This window comes from Diospyros lotus, chromosome 3 (genome assembly GCF_014633365.1).
Source record: "Diospyros lotus cultivar Yz01 chromosome 3, ASM1463336v1, whole genome shotgun sequence".
Taxonomy (NCBI): Eukaryota; Viridiplantae; Streptophyta; class Magnoliopsida; order Ericales; family Ebenaceae; genus Diospyros; species Diospyros lotus.
In genome coordinates, this window is record NC_068340.1 from 41850566 (window position 1) to 41863971 (window position 13406).

Consider the following 13406-nt stretch of genomic DNA (forward strand, 5'->3'; position numbering starts at 1 on the left):
AAATGTATATATATATATATATATATATGTCAATATATATTCTCTTTTCTGTCTTTCTCATGGCCATGAGTTCATGAATTGTCACAGCTGCTGCTTTCAACCATTCTGCAAGGCTGTCTATATATTAGTGCTAATCCACAGTGGGGAAGGACTGGGATTAAGGGCGCTGCCCTGAGGAGGTGAACTATGAAGCAATCAACAGGGCGGGCTCAAGGCATAGGCCTAGGCCTCCAAAAAGGGGGTTCCAAAAATTGGCAGCCCATTTACCTATTTTTCCACTTGTGTTTTGTGTGTTTTGCTGGAAATTTCAGAAATAAACTGAAAATTTTGTTGTTTTCAGAAGCAAATATGTTGTATTTAGAGACACCAGTTGGAGTGGGTTTTTCTTATTCTAGTGATTACCTCCTCCTATGTGGCTGTAAATGATGAATCAATTGGTAATCTCCAATGTTCTTTGAGATTTTCAGTGTTGATAAATTAGATACTATAACCCAAAGGTTGGCCTCAAGTTAAGAGAATATAAAGGTCTCTTCTGCTACTAAGATTTAAATTTCTTTTTTATATTTACTTGGGTGCACCTCCCTAGTGAATTAACCCTGCCATAATGTAAAAATTTATATTATATTGTTAATTGAAAAAAATTTACTTTCTAAATTAGAATATAAAAATTTAATTAGTAATTTTATATTTTAAGAAATAAAAATAATTAATAATTTTTATTATTTTTTAAAAATCACGAAACTAATTATCGTTTAGGTCCCACCACCGCTTGAGCCAGTCCGTCCTGGCAATCAAGTCCCTGGACAGAGTTTTTAGTCTTCTTTATTTGTTTGTGTGTTTTTGTATTGAGTTCTGATTTTGCAGAATCTTTTGGATATTTTTCATTAAAAACAAGGAATGTAACACCTGCTATGCACGTGCAAGTTAAGAAATACAATTGATAGTTAAAATTTAATTTGTTTAGGCAATATTTGTATACGAAGATGAATTTGGATGGAGTGGTATAATTGGTTTTACGTTAAATATCAGATATTATTATGAGTTTAAGGGCTTGTTTGGTTAAGCGATTTGATCGCTTATAAGCTGGTGTATAATTTTTAAGTTATCTAATTTATTGAATTAAAGTATTTGACAAATCGTAACAGCATTTAAACTACTTAACTTAAACGCTCTTATACCAGCATTTTGTAAAAGTTGGTTGGAGATAGATTTTGCAAAAAAACTGCTACAAAAGAAGCTGTGTTGACCAAAGATTTTACTATATTGCCCTCATATATTTTGCTAATTTCCAATCATGCCCTTCTTCTTCAACCTCTATCTCTCTACCTCCAGCCGCCAGTCACCCCATTGTCGACCATTACCATCGCCCCCACTATTCGGTCATCTCCCCCATCGTCGTCATCGCCTCCAAATCCACCATCGCCATTGGCTGCTGCCTCCAGCCTCCATCGCCCGCATTCGCCGTTTCCTTCACCGTCGACCGTTGTCTGCTACCTCTAGCCTCCATCGCCTATCGATCGTCGCCCACAACCGCTACCCACGTCCACCACTTCCATCGTTGGCGACTGCCTCCGGGTGTATATATGTATATGTATATATATATATTGTATTAGTATTTTTTTAAGAATTATATATAATTTTGATAAAATTTTATCATTACACATTATTTTATAATTTAATTTTATTTAAAATTATATTTTTTTATATTTTTTATTTATATTATTAAATAACATGTTTATTTTTATATTTTTATCAAATTTTAATAATTCAAACCAAATACATAACTATTAATTGATAACTTAAAAGCACATTATTAGCTTAAATGCTACCTAACTTAAATGTTATAATCAGTTTAAACACTACTTAATTTAAAAATTTTAAAAATAAAACCTAGCCTAAGGACAAATCTTATTCTCACCATAAACCTTTGTTTTTTGAATGAGATAGTTGAAAGAGTACTGTTAAAATATTTCAGATTTAAAAAAAATTAATTAGTTTCTTTAAAGATTCAAAAAGGAGGTCTACTCTACTCTTTGCCCGCATTTTATATCATATCATTGCCATACAGTAAAAGTCGTCTCTTCAAGTCAATTGGATGAAACTATATTCATTTTCCCTTTTCATTTTGGTACTATTAGTTAATTTATAGTTTCTGCTCTACATTTTCATTCACATAAAACAGAAATTTGCATTTGCATCTGATCCCAAATGACTAAAAATTATAACATTAGTCAATGAAGGTTGCAAATACAATTAAATCAAGCTGAATCAAGTTTCACTGAAATTAGTTTCTTGACTTGAGCTCGAGTGAACGCTTGCTAGCGAGTAACGATAGCGACTAGTGATAGTCAGTGACAAATAAAGATTATCGAAGAAAATGAATGGTTACATGCAGATGCATGCGATCGCAGATGATGGAGAAAGAGAATGGTTGCAAGTGTTGTTTCGATCAAAGAAGGTGAATAGTTATAGCCTCATAAAGTCATTGTCACTAAAAAATGTAGATTGTTGCAGATACAAAATAACATGTTAACGTCAGAGAAGATGGACGGTCGCAATCGTCATTAGCTTCTCTTTTCGACTCTAATTCATCGTTAACAGCCATCAACAAGTCCTCGATATTTCTTTGATAGATTCTTTTTCTACAATTATTTCTTTTTTATACGCACGTATATGTACTAGTTTATATTTTGTATACATATACATATATATTAGAGTAGACATATTAAGTATTTTCATGTATATGTGTACTTGTTATATATCGACTAGATAGTGTTGGTTCTGGTTTCGAGTAAAGTTGATCTAGCGTTTTGAAAAAATTTCATCATTTAACCTGAACAATGAGACATAAGACAATGACCCATATATAGATAAATAATATTAAATGTATTCAATTTAGTTATATTATTATAATAATTTAAGATTTCATAACTTTATATTAAATAATATATTTAAAAAATTATAAATAAATCTATAAAAATATTTATAAACGAATTTATTCACGAGCTATTCACAAATTTTGAATAGAATATGTTTTTTTACTAGTTTCTAATTGAATTTATTAGTATTTATAAATCTCTAATTAAATATATTTTTAAAATTTAACGAGTCAAATTTTGTTGATGTTAATTTTAATTGAACTGTCTACAAATTGCTCTACTTATTTGCAACTATATTGGTCAATATTACGTAATAAGATAAAAGACCCGATATGAAGCCTAGATAAAATATCTTGTAAGATTCACTCGGTGTCGAAGTCAATCTTACGCTCAGATAAGCAAATGGGCACTAAATAAATGGTTGAGAGTGTCATTACAATAGTAAAAAACGGACGCAGACACAGTCCACCATACAAACGAAGACTTTCTGCGACATGACTTTTCTCCGTGGTTCATTCTTGCAGTATCCTCTGAATGCACCTTTGTTTCCATTTCTTCGAAGGAAGAATGGTGCAGATGATGTACTACTCTCCAACTGGTATGATATCAACCCTTTTCCATAAGCTTTTTTTTCCCAGAAAATGAAAATATCTTCTGGGTTCATGAAACTGAAACTCTTCTCTCTTCTTTTGCCCTTGAATTTCCCAAAACCTGTAGCTTCATACATGTCAATATACTGAATAGAAATCATATAGGTGTTAGTGATAAATGAACATAAATCATGAAAAAAAGAACCAAGTAATTTCTACTTTTTCTAATTTCCATGTTCAGCTGATTTGCCCATTTTGAACATTCTGGTTGAAATCAGACAGAGAAAGCGGTAAATAAATCGAATTCTGATCCTTCTGTTCTGAATTGGGGTTTAAGGAAATCATTATTGATTCATTTTTGGATGGATGAATGACGAAGAAAAATGGGAAAGGGATGGTATCTTGTGTTCTTTTGAACTCGGTTTTTCTGGCAAGTATCTGTAACTCTTAGATTTGATCACAATGGGAGCTTAAACTGTAGGTAACATTATTGATTATCCTGGCAAGTTCTTCTTTGACATTTCGTTTCATCAGTTTGTGGAAAATCAACTTAATCTGTCGCAGGGTGAAAGAAGTTGCCTTCAAGAAACAAGATTTGGGCTCGAGGCCAACAACAGGACGACAAGATGGATCCGACGATTGTGATTGCACTGATTCAGGCTATTAGTCTTCTGAGTTCAACTGTTATACAAGGTCAGTCCAAGACACTTAAACCGGTATTAGCTAAACTTAAACGTCCTGGAGCTAGTTTTGGTTCTGTAATGGTCATCTTTTAACTTAAATCTAATAAAAATTTGAATATTAGCTACTCAAAGTGTACTTTTATGTGTGAACATACCATACATTCATGTCATTTTCTTGCAAAATCTAGGGTTTATCTTGCTTGAAGTCATAAGAATGTGAGATTCATACTGAAGAACAGAATGGGTTTATAGATTCTTGAAATCATGGCTAGAAAATTCCCTCACATAGCTGAATGGTGGAACATTCTTAAAGAGTATATAGTTTAATTGTACTATAAACATTATGGTCCATTTCTTAGATACTTGAATAAGAATATGATTGTTCCTTTTCTTGTTATTTTTGTAGGAATAATTGCCTCCCATGGCAACAAGAAAAGTGATGGTGAGTTTGATACATTAATGGGTGATAGGATGTTCATTTGCAAGCTTAATGTTAGATCCTAACAAATACAATATTTTCTTTCAACAGGCACAGAAGCCAACAGCCTAGATACAGGTGACAATGCATATAACTGGCTGTTAATTGATCATTATGAATGCATGTTGTTAAGCTCCGGTAATATTTTCCAGCATTTAGAAGCGCGATGAGCTTTAACCTGTGGCACAGAGTTATTCTTAGACACTGGGAATAACCCCCATTTTTGTAGTGTGGCTTTGTGATTTGCTTTGTTTTGCATAAGGTGTTCTTAGATGCTTCAAAACTACAGTGACTACTCATGTTCTTTGCAGTTTCAACCTCACTTTCCAACGAATTGACAAAAGCTGAGGCTGCTGAATCACTCAAGTGGTGCATCAATCGATTGGATACTCAACAAGCATCGGTCAAGAGAAGGATCAACAGCACATGCGAAGAAGCACACGAGCTTTCGAGAGATGCAAATGAAGCAACCGCCACATATGGAAACAATGTTCAGACACTAATGCTGTTCCATGGCCTTGCCTCCATCTTTCTCCAACTGTTCTATCCCTATGTGGCGGCAAAAGTCTCTGTTTTGGTGGCACTTTCATTCCTCTCTGGAAACGTGGTTGCCTTCACAGTGACTTCAAGAAAATCCGAGAGGATTTCTCAGTGGGCTAAGACTCTCCATTGGAAGGAGATAGAGTTGCAGAATGAAGTCACTTCTCTTCGAGCTAAGATCGAGATGATCACTTTTTTGCACGAACTCAAAACCTCGAACTCTAGTGGGACTTACGGACAAGTTTATGCGTTGAATTTGCTGAGCGGGCACGTTGTTGACTTCCAGAAAACCATTTCTCAGGCTCTTGAGATGTCTTGCTCAATCAGCAGCAATCAGATGAAGTTAGTTTCCCAGATTGCAGTTGGAGCCATTGTATATGGTCTAAGCTTCCCTATAATTGCATACTACTTGCTCTACTGTAAGCAATTTTACATCTGTTTCTGTTTCCTTCTTCTCTCTTAATTCATATTTTGTTTTTGGGCTTGAATATGGTAAGAATTTTCATGAAGAATCAATGCGAAAATCATTTCATAACCATGCTTTGCTGCTCATTGCAGGGCTCCATTAGGCAACGACCATTTCGGCTTACGGGATGAACAGCTGAACACTATACAGACAGGTCCAGTTTTGCATCATTTGAAGTCCTTGCCTGTAATGTCAACTAGATTGAACGATATTTCATAGCTTGTGAAACTCGTTACTTGCTGTATTTCAGTCATTTGATTTCAAGTTTCTATATGTAAATGAATGCCCTTTAATGTAACAATGAATGTCTTTAAATGTGTATATCAAATCATCATAAAGGTAACAATTCTGCACATGCATAGAGTAGGGATTCTTTGTTTTTGCTTTAAAGCAATTCAACTTCATCCTTTAGAAAAATAACTGTATTTTAAAAGCAAAGGTGTTTGAAATCTAATTTGCAAACACTTACATGTTACTAAGTAGAAATCATAAATGAAAATATCTTCTGGGCTCATGAAACTGAAACTCTTCTCTCTTATTTTGCTCTTGAATTTCCCAAAACCTGTAGCTTCATAAATGTCAATATACTTAATAGAAATCATATCGGTGTTAGGTTTGCCTGAAAGATTGATAAATGAACAGAAATCATAAATAAAAAAAAAAAAACCAAGTAATTTCTTCTTTTTCTAATTTCCATGTTCAGCTGATTTGTCCATTTTGAACATTCTGGCTGAAATCAGACAGAGAAAGCGGTAAATAAATCGAATCCTGATCTTTCTGTTCTGAATTGGGGCTTAAGGAGATCATTATTGATTCTTTTTTGGGTGGATGAATGACAAAGTAAAATGGGAAAGGGTTAGTATCTTGTGTTCTTTATGAACTTGTTTTTTCTGGCAAGTATCTGTAACACTATTAGATTTGATCACAATGGGAGCTTAAACAGTAGTTAACATTATTGATTATCCTGGCAAGTTCTTCTTTGACATTTCTTTTCATCAGTTTGTGGAAAATCAACTTAATCTGTCGCAGGGTGAAAGAAGTTGCCTTCAAGAAACAAGATTTGAGCTCGAGGCCAACAACAGGATGACAAGATGGATCCGACGATTATGGTTGCACTGATTCAGGCTATTAGTCTTCTGTGTTCAACTGTTATGCAAGGTCCCTCCATGACACTTAAGCTTATATGAGCTACACTTAAACATCCTGGAGTTAGTTTTGGTTCTGTAATGGTCTTCTTTTAAAAAAAGAAGAAAAAAGGGACCGAGCTCGGTGGGCCCGATTTACCAGGGACTGTGGGCCAAGCCCACCGAGCCCGACCTGCTAGGCCCTGTGGGCTAAGGGCCTGGCTCAGCCTTCTAGCCCACGAGCTGACCCGGCCCCCCTGTAAGGGGGCCGTGGGCCAGGCTCTACCCACGGCAAAAAGGGCCCGACCCCTCTTATGGGGCTGTGGGCCGAGCCCTACCCCGGCAAAAAGGGCCTGGCCCGACCCTTTTAATAAATGGGCCAGGCCGGCCCGTTTAAAAAGCTTGTGGGCTGGGCTGACCCTTTTGACATTTCTAGTGGTATGTTAATCCGAAGTTTTCTTTGTATTGAGAATATCAAGTGAAGTAGAGTAAGAAAATTTGAAACGATCGACATAAATATTTATATGGTTAGATCATTAGATGTGATTTACATCACTGAAAGAGGCGGATCAATGTACTATATGGAAGAAATTGAGCGGATACAAGAATTTCTGATCTCACAAAACGCCCAAGCTGAATACGCCCTTTCTCTTCTCTCAGTAACTGTCAAAAACAAGAGCAAGAAACGGAATACATAAAACTAAAAAAGAGCCCAGATTTGAACTATTCCATACCACAACCCTCCTCTTCCATCGCTGCTCCCCAGTAAAATTTCCATTTGGGTCTCCTCTCAAATTATTTGAGTTGGGTCTAACTTTCATGCATACCCAAAATAAAAAATCAAGATATATTATTATTATTATTATTATTTTGGCAGGTAAAGCTGACAAAAAAATACAGCTCAGACCCGAATCTATGATGGAATATAAGTCACTTTGAGGAGAAGGCTAAGGAACTGAAGCAAGAAGGGAAGGGGATACGGAGGAGAGAGGACGAAGCAATCAACTCTTATGAAAGGCATGTTCAAGCACTCATGCCACTGCATGGCATTGCCTCTATCTATCTCTGTTAAAATATGGGAAAAGAATATTGTTGTCTCTGTCTCTTTTATAGTGTGTTCCTTTGGCCAAATGCCCAGATCTATATACAGAGGATACGAGCCAAAAACTTCTAAAAATATAGCCTCTAATTTTCTAAAGATAACTCCTACTAAGAATATCCTAATCTTCTAAAGACAACTAAAGAATATTGACTATATTTGGCAACATTATCATCTAATACTCCCCATTAAGTTGGTGCATAAAGATCTTGAATGCCCAACTTGCCAAGGAAATAATCAAATTGTCGCTTCTCTAATGCCTTTGTAAAAATGTCAGCAAGGTGCTCAAAAGTATGCACGTAAGCAGTGGCTATATGATCGGACTGTATTGCATCATGCACAAAATGACAACTTCTATATGTTTCGTGCGTTCATAAAAGACAAGGTTTGGAGCGATGTGAAGCGCAGCCTGATTGTCACAATAAAGTCACATGGGTTGTGAATGTACAACTCCAAGGGTCAACAATAAACCTTTCAACTCACAGCTAGTGGTCACCATAAAACAATACTCAACCTCTGCAGAAGATCAAGATATGACAAGTTGTTTTTTCGTTTTCCAAGAAATGGGTGAATTACCCAACAACGCAAAATAGTTGGTGATATATCGTTGAGTCAAAGGACAACTGGCCCAGTCAGAATCACAGTGTGCATACAGGCAAAGATCACTATTAGCACGAAGGAGAATGCCTTGCCCCATATGGCCTTTCAAGTATCGAACCACACGAAGAGCCGCCTCCCAATGTTCCACATGCGAGCTTTGCATAAATTGAGCCAAAATATGCACACAATAAGATAGCTCAAGACGAGTGATAGTTAAATAGATTAAGCGACCCACAAGTCGCCATAAGGCTCCGGATCCTTTATCACATCGCCATCACAAAGAGCTAACTAATGATTTTGTTCCAATGGAAATCCAACAAGTTTAGCACCCAATAAACCTGCCTCAGAGATAATATCCAATGCATATTTACGTTGGCACAAGTAGATACCTTCAGAACTTCGGGCTACTTCAATACCCAAAAAATACTTTAACTCACCTAAGTCCTTCATATAGAAACACTTACTCAAATAATCTTTGAATTTCTGAACAACAGGATGATCATTTCTAGAAATAATCAAATCATCGACATAGACGAGCACATGCAAATGAACACCGTTTCGTTGAAAAATGAATAGAGAATAATTCGAATAAGATTGTTGAAAGCCATAACTTTTCAACGCCGAAGCTAGTTTAGAAAACCAATTTCGAGGTACTTGTCGCAAACCATAGAGGGATTTTTGCAACTTGCATACCTTACTAGGAGGATGACAAGCAAAGCCTGGGGGTAATCGCATATACACTTCCTCAGCGAGGTCACCATATAAGAATGCATCATGCACATCCATCTGATGCAACTCCCAATGCTTAGCAGTTGCGACAACAAGAAATGTCTGAACAGTAACCATCTTAGCCACCGGTGCAAACGTTTCATTGTAATCTATACCTTCAATCTAATTATTTTCAAGAATCACCAAGCGATCCTTAAATTACTCTGTCGACCCATCTGAATTGTATTTAATTCGGTAGACCCATTTGCATCCAATTGCCTTCTTCCCGGGTGGCAAAATCTCTATCGTCTAGGTTTCATTATTCTCAAAAGCCTGTATTTCCTGGTGCATAGCCTGTCTCCATTGTTCGTCTTTCATTGCTTTAGAAAATATATTGGGCTCACTTCCTGTAGCAATAGCTACCAAGAAACATTTGTGTCGCAAGGAAAATTTATCACAATTCACATAATGCACTATAGGATAGTATAAACAAGGATAAGAAAATATGTTTCTCTATTTCTTAAGATACATTATACGTTGATTCTCATTTTCTCTTTATAGAATAAGAGAATAATACAAAAGGAAAATAATAAAAAGGACAGATGAATATACACAGAATATACATAGTCTCTGAAATATACAAAGAATATTCTATATTCAAAATACTTCTATTTCTACATTCCTCCCTCAAGCTGGCTTGAAGATATCTTTCATGGTAAGCTTGCTTACAAGTTTCTTGGACGATCACCCCACTAATCTAGATAGCCAATGATCTGAAAACAATTGTCAGCATCATAACCAAGATGCCCACAATGCATGCAAGTTGCATTCTTATCTTTTGAATCTACACTGCTCCCTCGTCCTTCTAACTTGGCTTGAATGGCAAAGCTTATCGGGTCTCCTCGGTCCTCCTTTCCACGAGCTATACTTCGATGTCATTCTTCTTGCACGATCATGGAATTTACCCTATTCATGTTAGGGATTGGTTCCATACTCAAGATATTGGATCGTACCATGGCATACACAGAATCATCGAGTCCCATCAAAAACTAATGAACCCTTTCCTCTTCTCGTTTTCTTTCAAGTTGTCCTGCACTATTGCACTTACATCCTGTGCATTGGCATATAGGGATCTGATCATAATTTGCGAGTTCATCCCACATCATCTTCAATCTCCCATAATACGCCACAATTGCATGTCCTTTTTGTTTACATCCAGCAAGATCAGATTTCAACTATTGGACACAAGGTTCATTCCTAATGGAAAATCTCTGTCTAAGATTTTCTCACAAGTCCTTCACGTTCTCTGTGTGGGTGATGGTAGAACGAAGCATCGATTTGATGGTATTGAACATCCATGCCACAAGCATAGAATTTACCATCCACCAATCTTCGATTTCAAGTGAATCGTCAGTGGGTTTGAGCAAAGTGCCATCAACAAATCCAAGCTTCTTATTGGCCTGGAGTGTGGTGCACATAGCTCACGCCCACTCATCATAATTATTTCCCTTAAATTGGACATGAGTTAGTATCGTACCTAGACTATCCAATGGGTGCAGAAAGTATGATGAAATCGTTGTCTCCTTCTGATCGTCGGCCATGGTCAGTTTCTCTCTAGGGTTTTCTTGATCCAAATCGCTTTAATACCATGTTAAGATATGGTAAAAGAATATTGTTGTCTCTGTCTCTTTTCTATGTGTTCCTTTGGCCAAATGCCCAGATCTCTATATAGAGGATACAATCCAAAAACTTCTAAAAATGTAATCTCTAACTTTCTAAAGATAACTCCTATTAAGAATATCCTAATCTTCTAAAGACAACTAAAGAATATTGACTATATTCAGCAACATTATCATCTAATAATCTCCAGCTAAGTTACCCCCGCAGTAGCTTGTGGCTCTCGATCATGATGATAATTGTCTTCTTCTTTGCCTTCAGGGTTGCCTTTATGACCAAGCTTGAGATAATATCTCAGTCGACTGGGGACCTCAGGAAAAGACAGAAAGATTTGCAGAAGCAAGTCACAGCTTTTAGAGCCTCACCTCACAAGGCGGGATCATTCGGGGAGCTTTCGGATTGGATGGATGGGCAAGCTGCAGGGCTGGAGCAGGCCAACTCATCGGCGCTTCTCCCTCTCCCAGCTTGTGCAGTTGCATATGAACTTTGTTTCCTTGTGCTCGCTCACCTCTACGCACCTCCACGGTAGGATACCCCTTTTTCTCTCTCTCTCTGTAACCAATGATAAAAATATCATGACTTAAATCATTTAATTAATTAATAAAAAAATTAAATAATAAAAATTAAATATAATAAATGTAACTTAAATTTAAAAATAAAATACCTTTATTATTATTTAGATAATAAGACAATAATTAATATTAGTTATATAAAGAGATTCAATAGGTCTTGTGAGCTTGATGGTCCAACTTACTATTTATAAATTGTCATGTTAAATGTAACATTTTTAAGCCCATGATCCAACCAAACTAAGAGGTTTGCTCAATTAGGACCGTGGGTTTGGCCCCTTGAACTCGATCAAGATTCAATTTTAAAAAAAAATAAAATTATAAATAATTAAATTTTAAATTTGAATAGTTGATATTTAATTTAATAACTCTAATATTTTAAAAATTATATAGAGTGTCACAAATTCACATTAATGTCAATTAATAAATTTCAAGTAATTTATATCTCATACACAAAAATTCATAATTATTTTAAAAAATTTAAATATATAAATAAGTATGTATCTCGCACACAATTGTTAGAGTTTGAATTTGAAATAATTTTTATAATTTTAAATATTTATAAAATTTAATACCATTGGAATTGTAAAATATTAACGGGTCGGACTTCTGCTAAGTTCGAGCCGTTAAAGCGGGCTGGGCTTGGCTCGACTCAAGAGCTCGACAAGTTGGACTGGGCTGGCTCCACTTGTTCCATGCAAGCTCACGGCACGGGACAAGCAAGGCTTTGTTTTCCCCATGAACGAGTTGAGTCGGGCCGACCCAACCCGTTTGATATTATTAATTTATTTATATGTACTGATTCTCTTGGGATTATTGAATGAATTGTGAGATCTGATTTGAGTTAATTAGGATGATGCTACACTACAGGGGTGTCTGTTAAAAGTAAGGGCTGGGATTAAGGGCACTGCCCGGAGGAGGGGCACTGTGAGAAGATTTAAGAAGTTGGATTTTTAGTTTTATATATATATATATATATATATATATATATTCACGATCAGTTCATTCATTAACCAAAAAATGTTTTATATTTAAATGAATTGTATCCTATAAAGCTATCAAATAGGATCTAAATCTATATTTTTATCTTTGTATTTTATGATTTTTTGTGTGATTATTTTATTTTTTTTATTTTAATTACACTTTTAAATTTAATTTTTGAGTCAATTTAATCTTTATATTTTAATTTTTTTAATCATTTTAATTATATCTTTAGACCTATATTTTTAATCAATTTAAGTTTTGCATTTTAACTTTTTTTAATATGATAATTTAATTTTTTCGTTATTTCAATTATATATCTAAATTAATATTTTAAAATTAATTTAATTTAAATATTTTTATATATAAAAAGGTAAAGTAAAATAATAAAATATACATCATATTTATTTATATTAAAATTTTAAAAAATAAAATTAATAATAATATAATTAAAACAAAATAAAAATTTTGAGAACATGCAGCCAGCCACAGCCACAGCCACAGCCACAAAATGAAATAGGGGCCCATTCAAGAAGCCATGGTCCGTCCTCCCTCCCATCTCCCTCTAGAATTATTATCTACTGCAACGACTGAGATCCTCCTGATCTTACCGTAAACGTACTTGCCAACAATATTTTGCCACGTCGTCCAAAGTACGAGGAAGTGAGATTGCCTGCGATACACTGAAGAGGGAAATTCAACGCACTGTCAACTCTTAAATTAATACTTCTCGAAATACATCAATTTAAATATATAGAATCAAATTACCTTTAATTCAAACTATAATTATATTTTTAATTTAAATTGTAAAAAATAAATAAAATAATTGACATCAAATAATAATAATAAATATATATATTTAAATAATTTTTTTTATTAAATATGATGTGATTTCAAATGCAATCCCGTTAATCAAATTTAATTTATCACGTGATATTAATTTGACTAATTTTAAAATAATCATTCTTATGTTATTTTTAATACTCGTGCTTTTAATTATATTAAGAGAGAT

General features: G+C 34.9%; 2 protein-coding genes across 6 annotated transcripts in view; both read left to right on the forward strand.

Annotated features, from left to right (window-relative positions):
- LOC127797976 (uncharacterized) overlaps window positions 1-460 on the forward strand; it is a 40775-nt gene extending 40315 nt beyond the window's left edge. The window contains exon 13 of the mRNA XM_052331223.1: window positions 88-460. Coding sequence (XP_052187183.1) covers window positions 88-183 — 96 coding nt within the window. The 3' untranslated portion in view covers window positions 184-460. The remainder of the gene's footprint in view (window positions 1-87) is intronic.
- Window positions 1-5989, forward strand: part of LOC127797980 (uncharacterized) — a 78197-nt gene extending 72208 nt beyond the window's left edge. Inside the window, exons 1-7 of one of the 5 annotated variants that reach the window (XM_052331235.1) lie at window positions 3321-3477; window positions 3807-3950; window positions 4034-4162; window positions 4559-4594; window positions 4682-4708; window positions 4942-5589; window positions 5729-5989. In XM_052331235.1, coding sequence (XP_052187195.1) covers window positions 4096-4162; window positions 4559-4594; window positions 4682-4708; window positions 4942-5589; window positions 5729-5739 — 789 coding nt within the window. In that variant the 5' untranslated portion in view covers window positions 3321-3477; window positions 3807-3950; window positions 4034-4095 and the 3' untranslated portion in view covers window positions 5740-5989. Of the gene's footprint in view, window positions 1-3314; window positions 3478-3806; window positions 3951-4033; window positions 4163-4558; window positions 4595-4681; window positions 4709-4941; window positions 5590-5728 lie in introns of those variants that run through there. The other 4 variants (XM_052331236.1, XM_052331238.1, XM_052331234.1 and 1 more) reach the window with 4 other exon arrangements.
- The last annotated feature ends 7417 nt before the right edge of the window (window positions 5990-13406 follow it).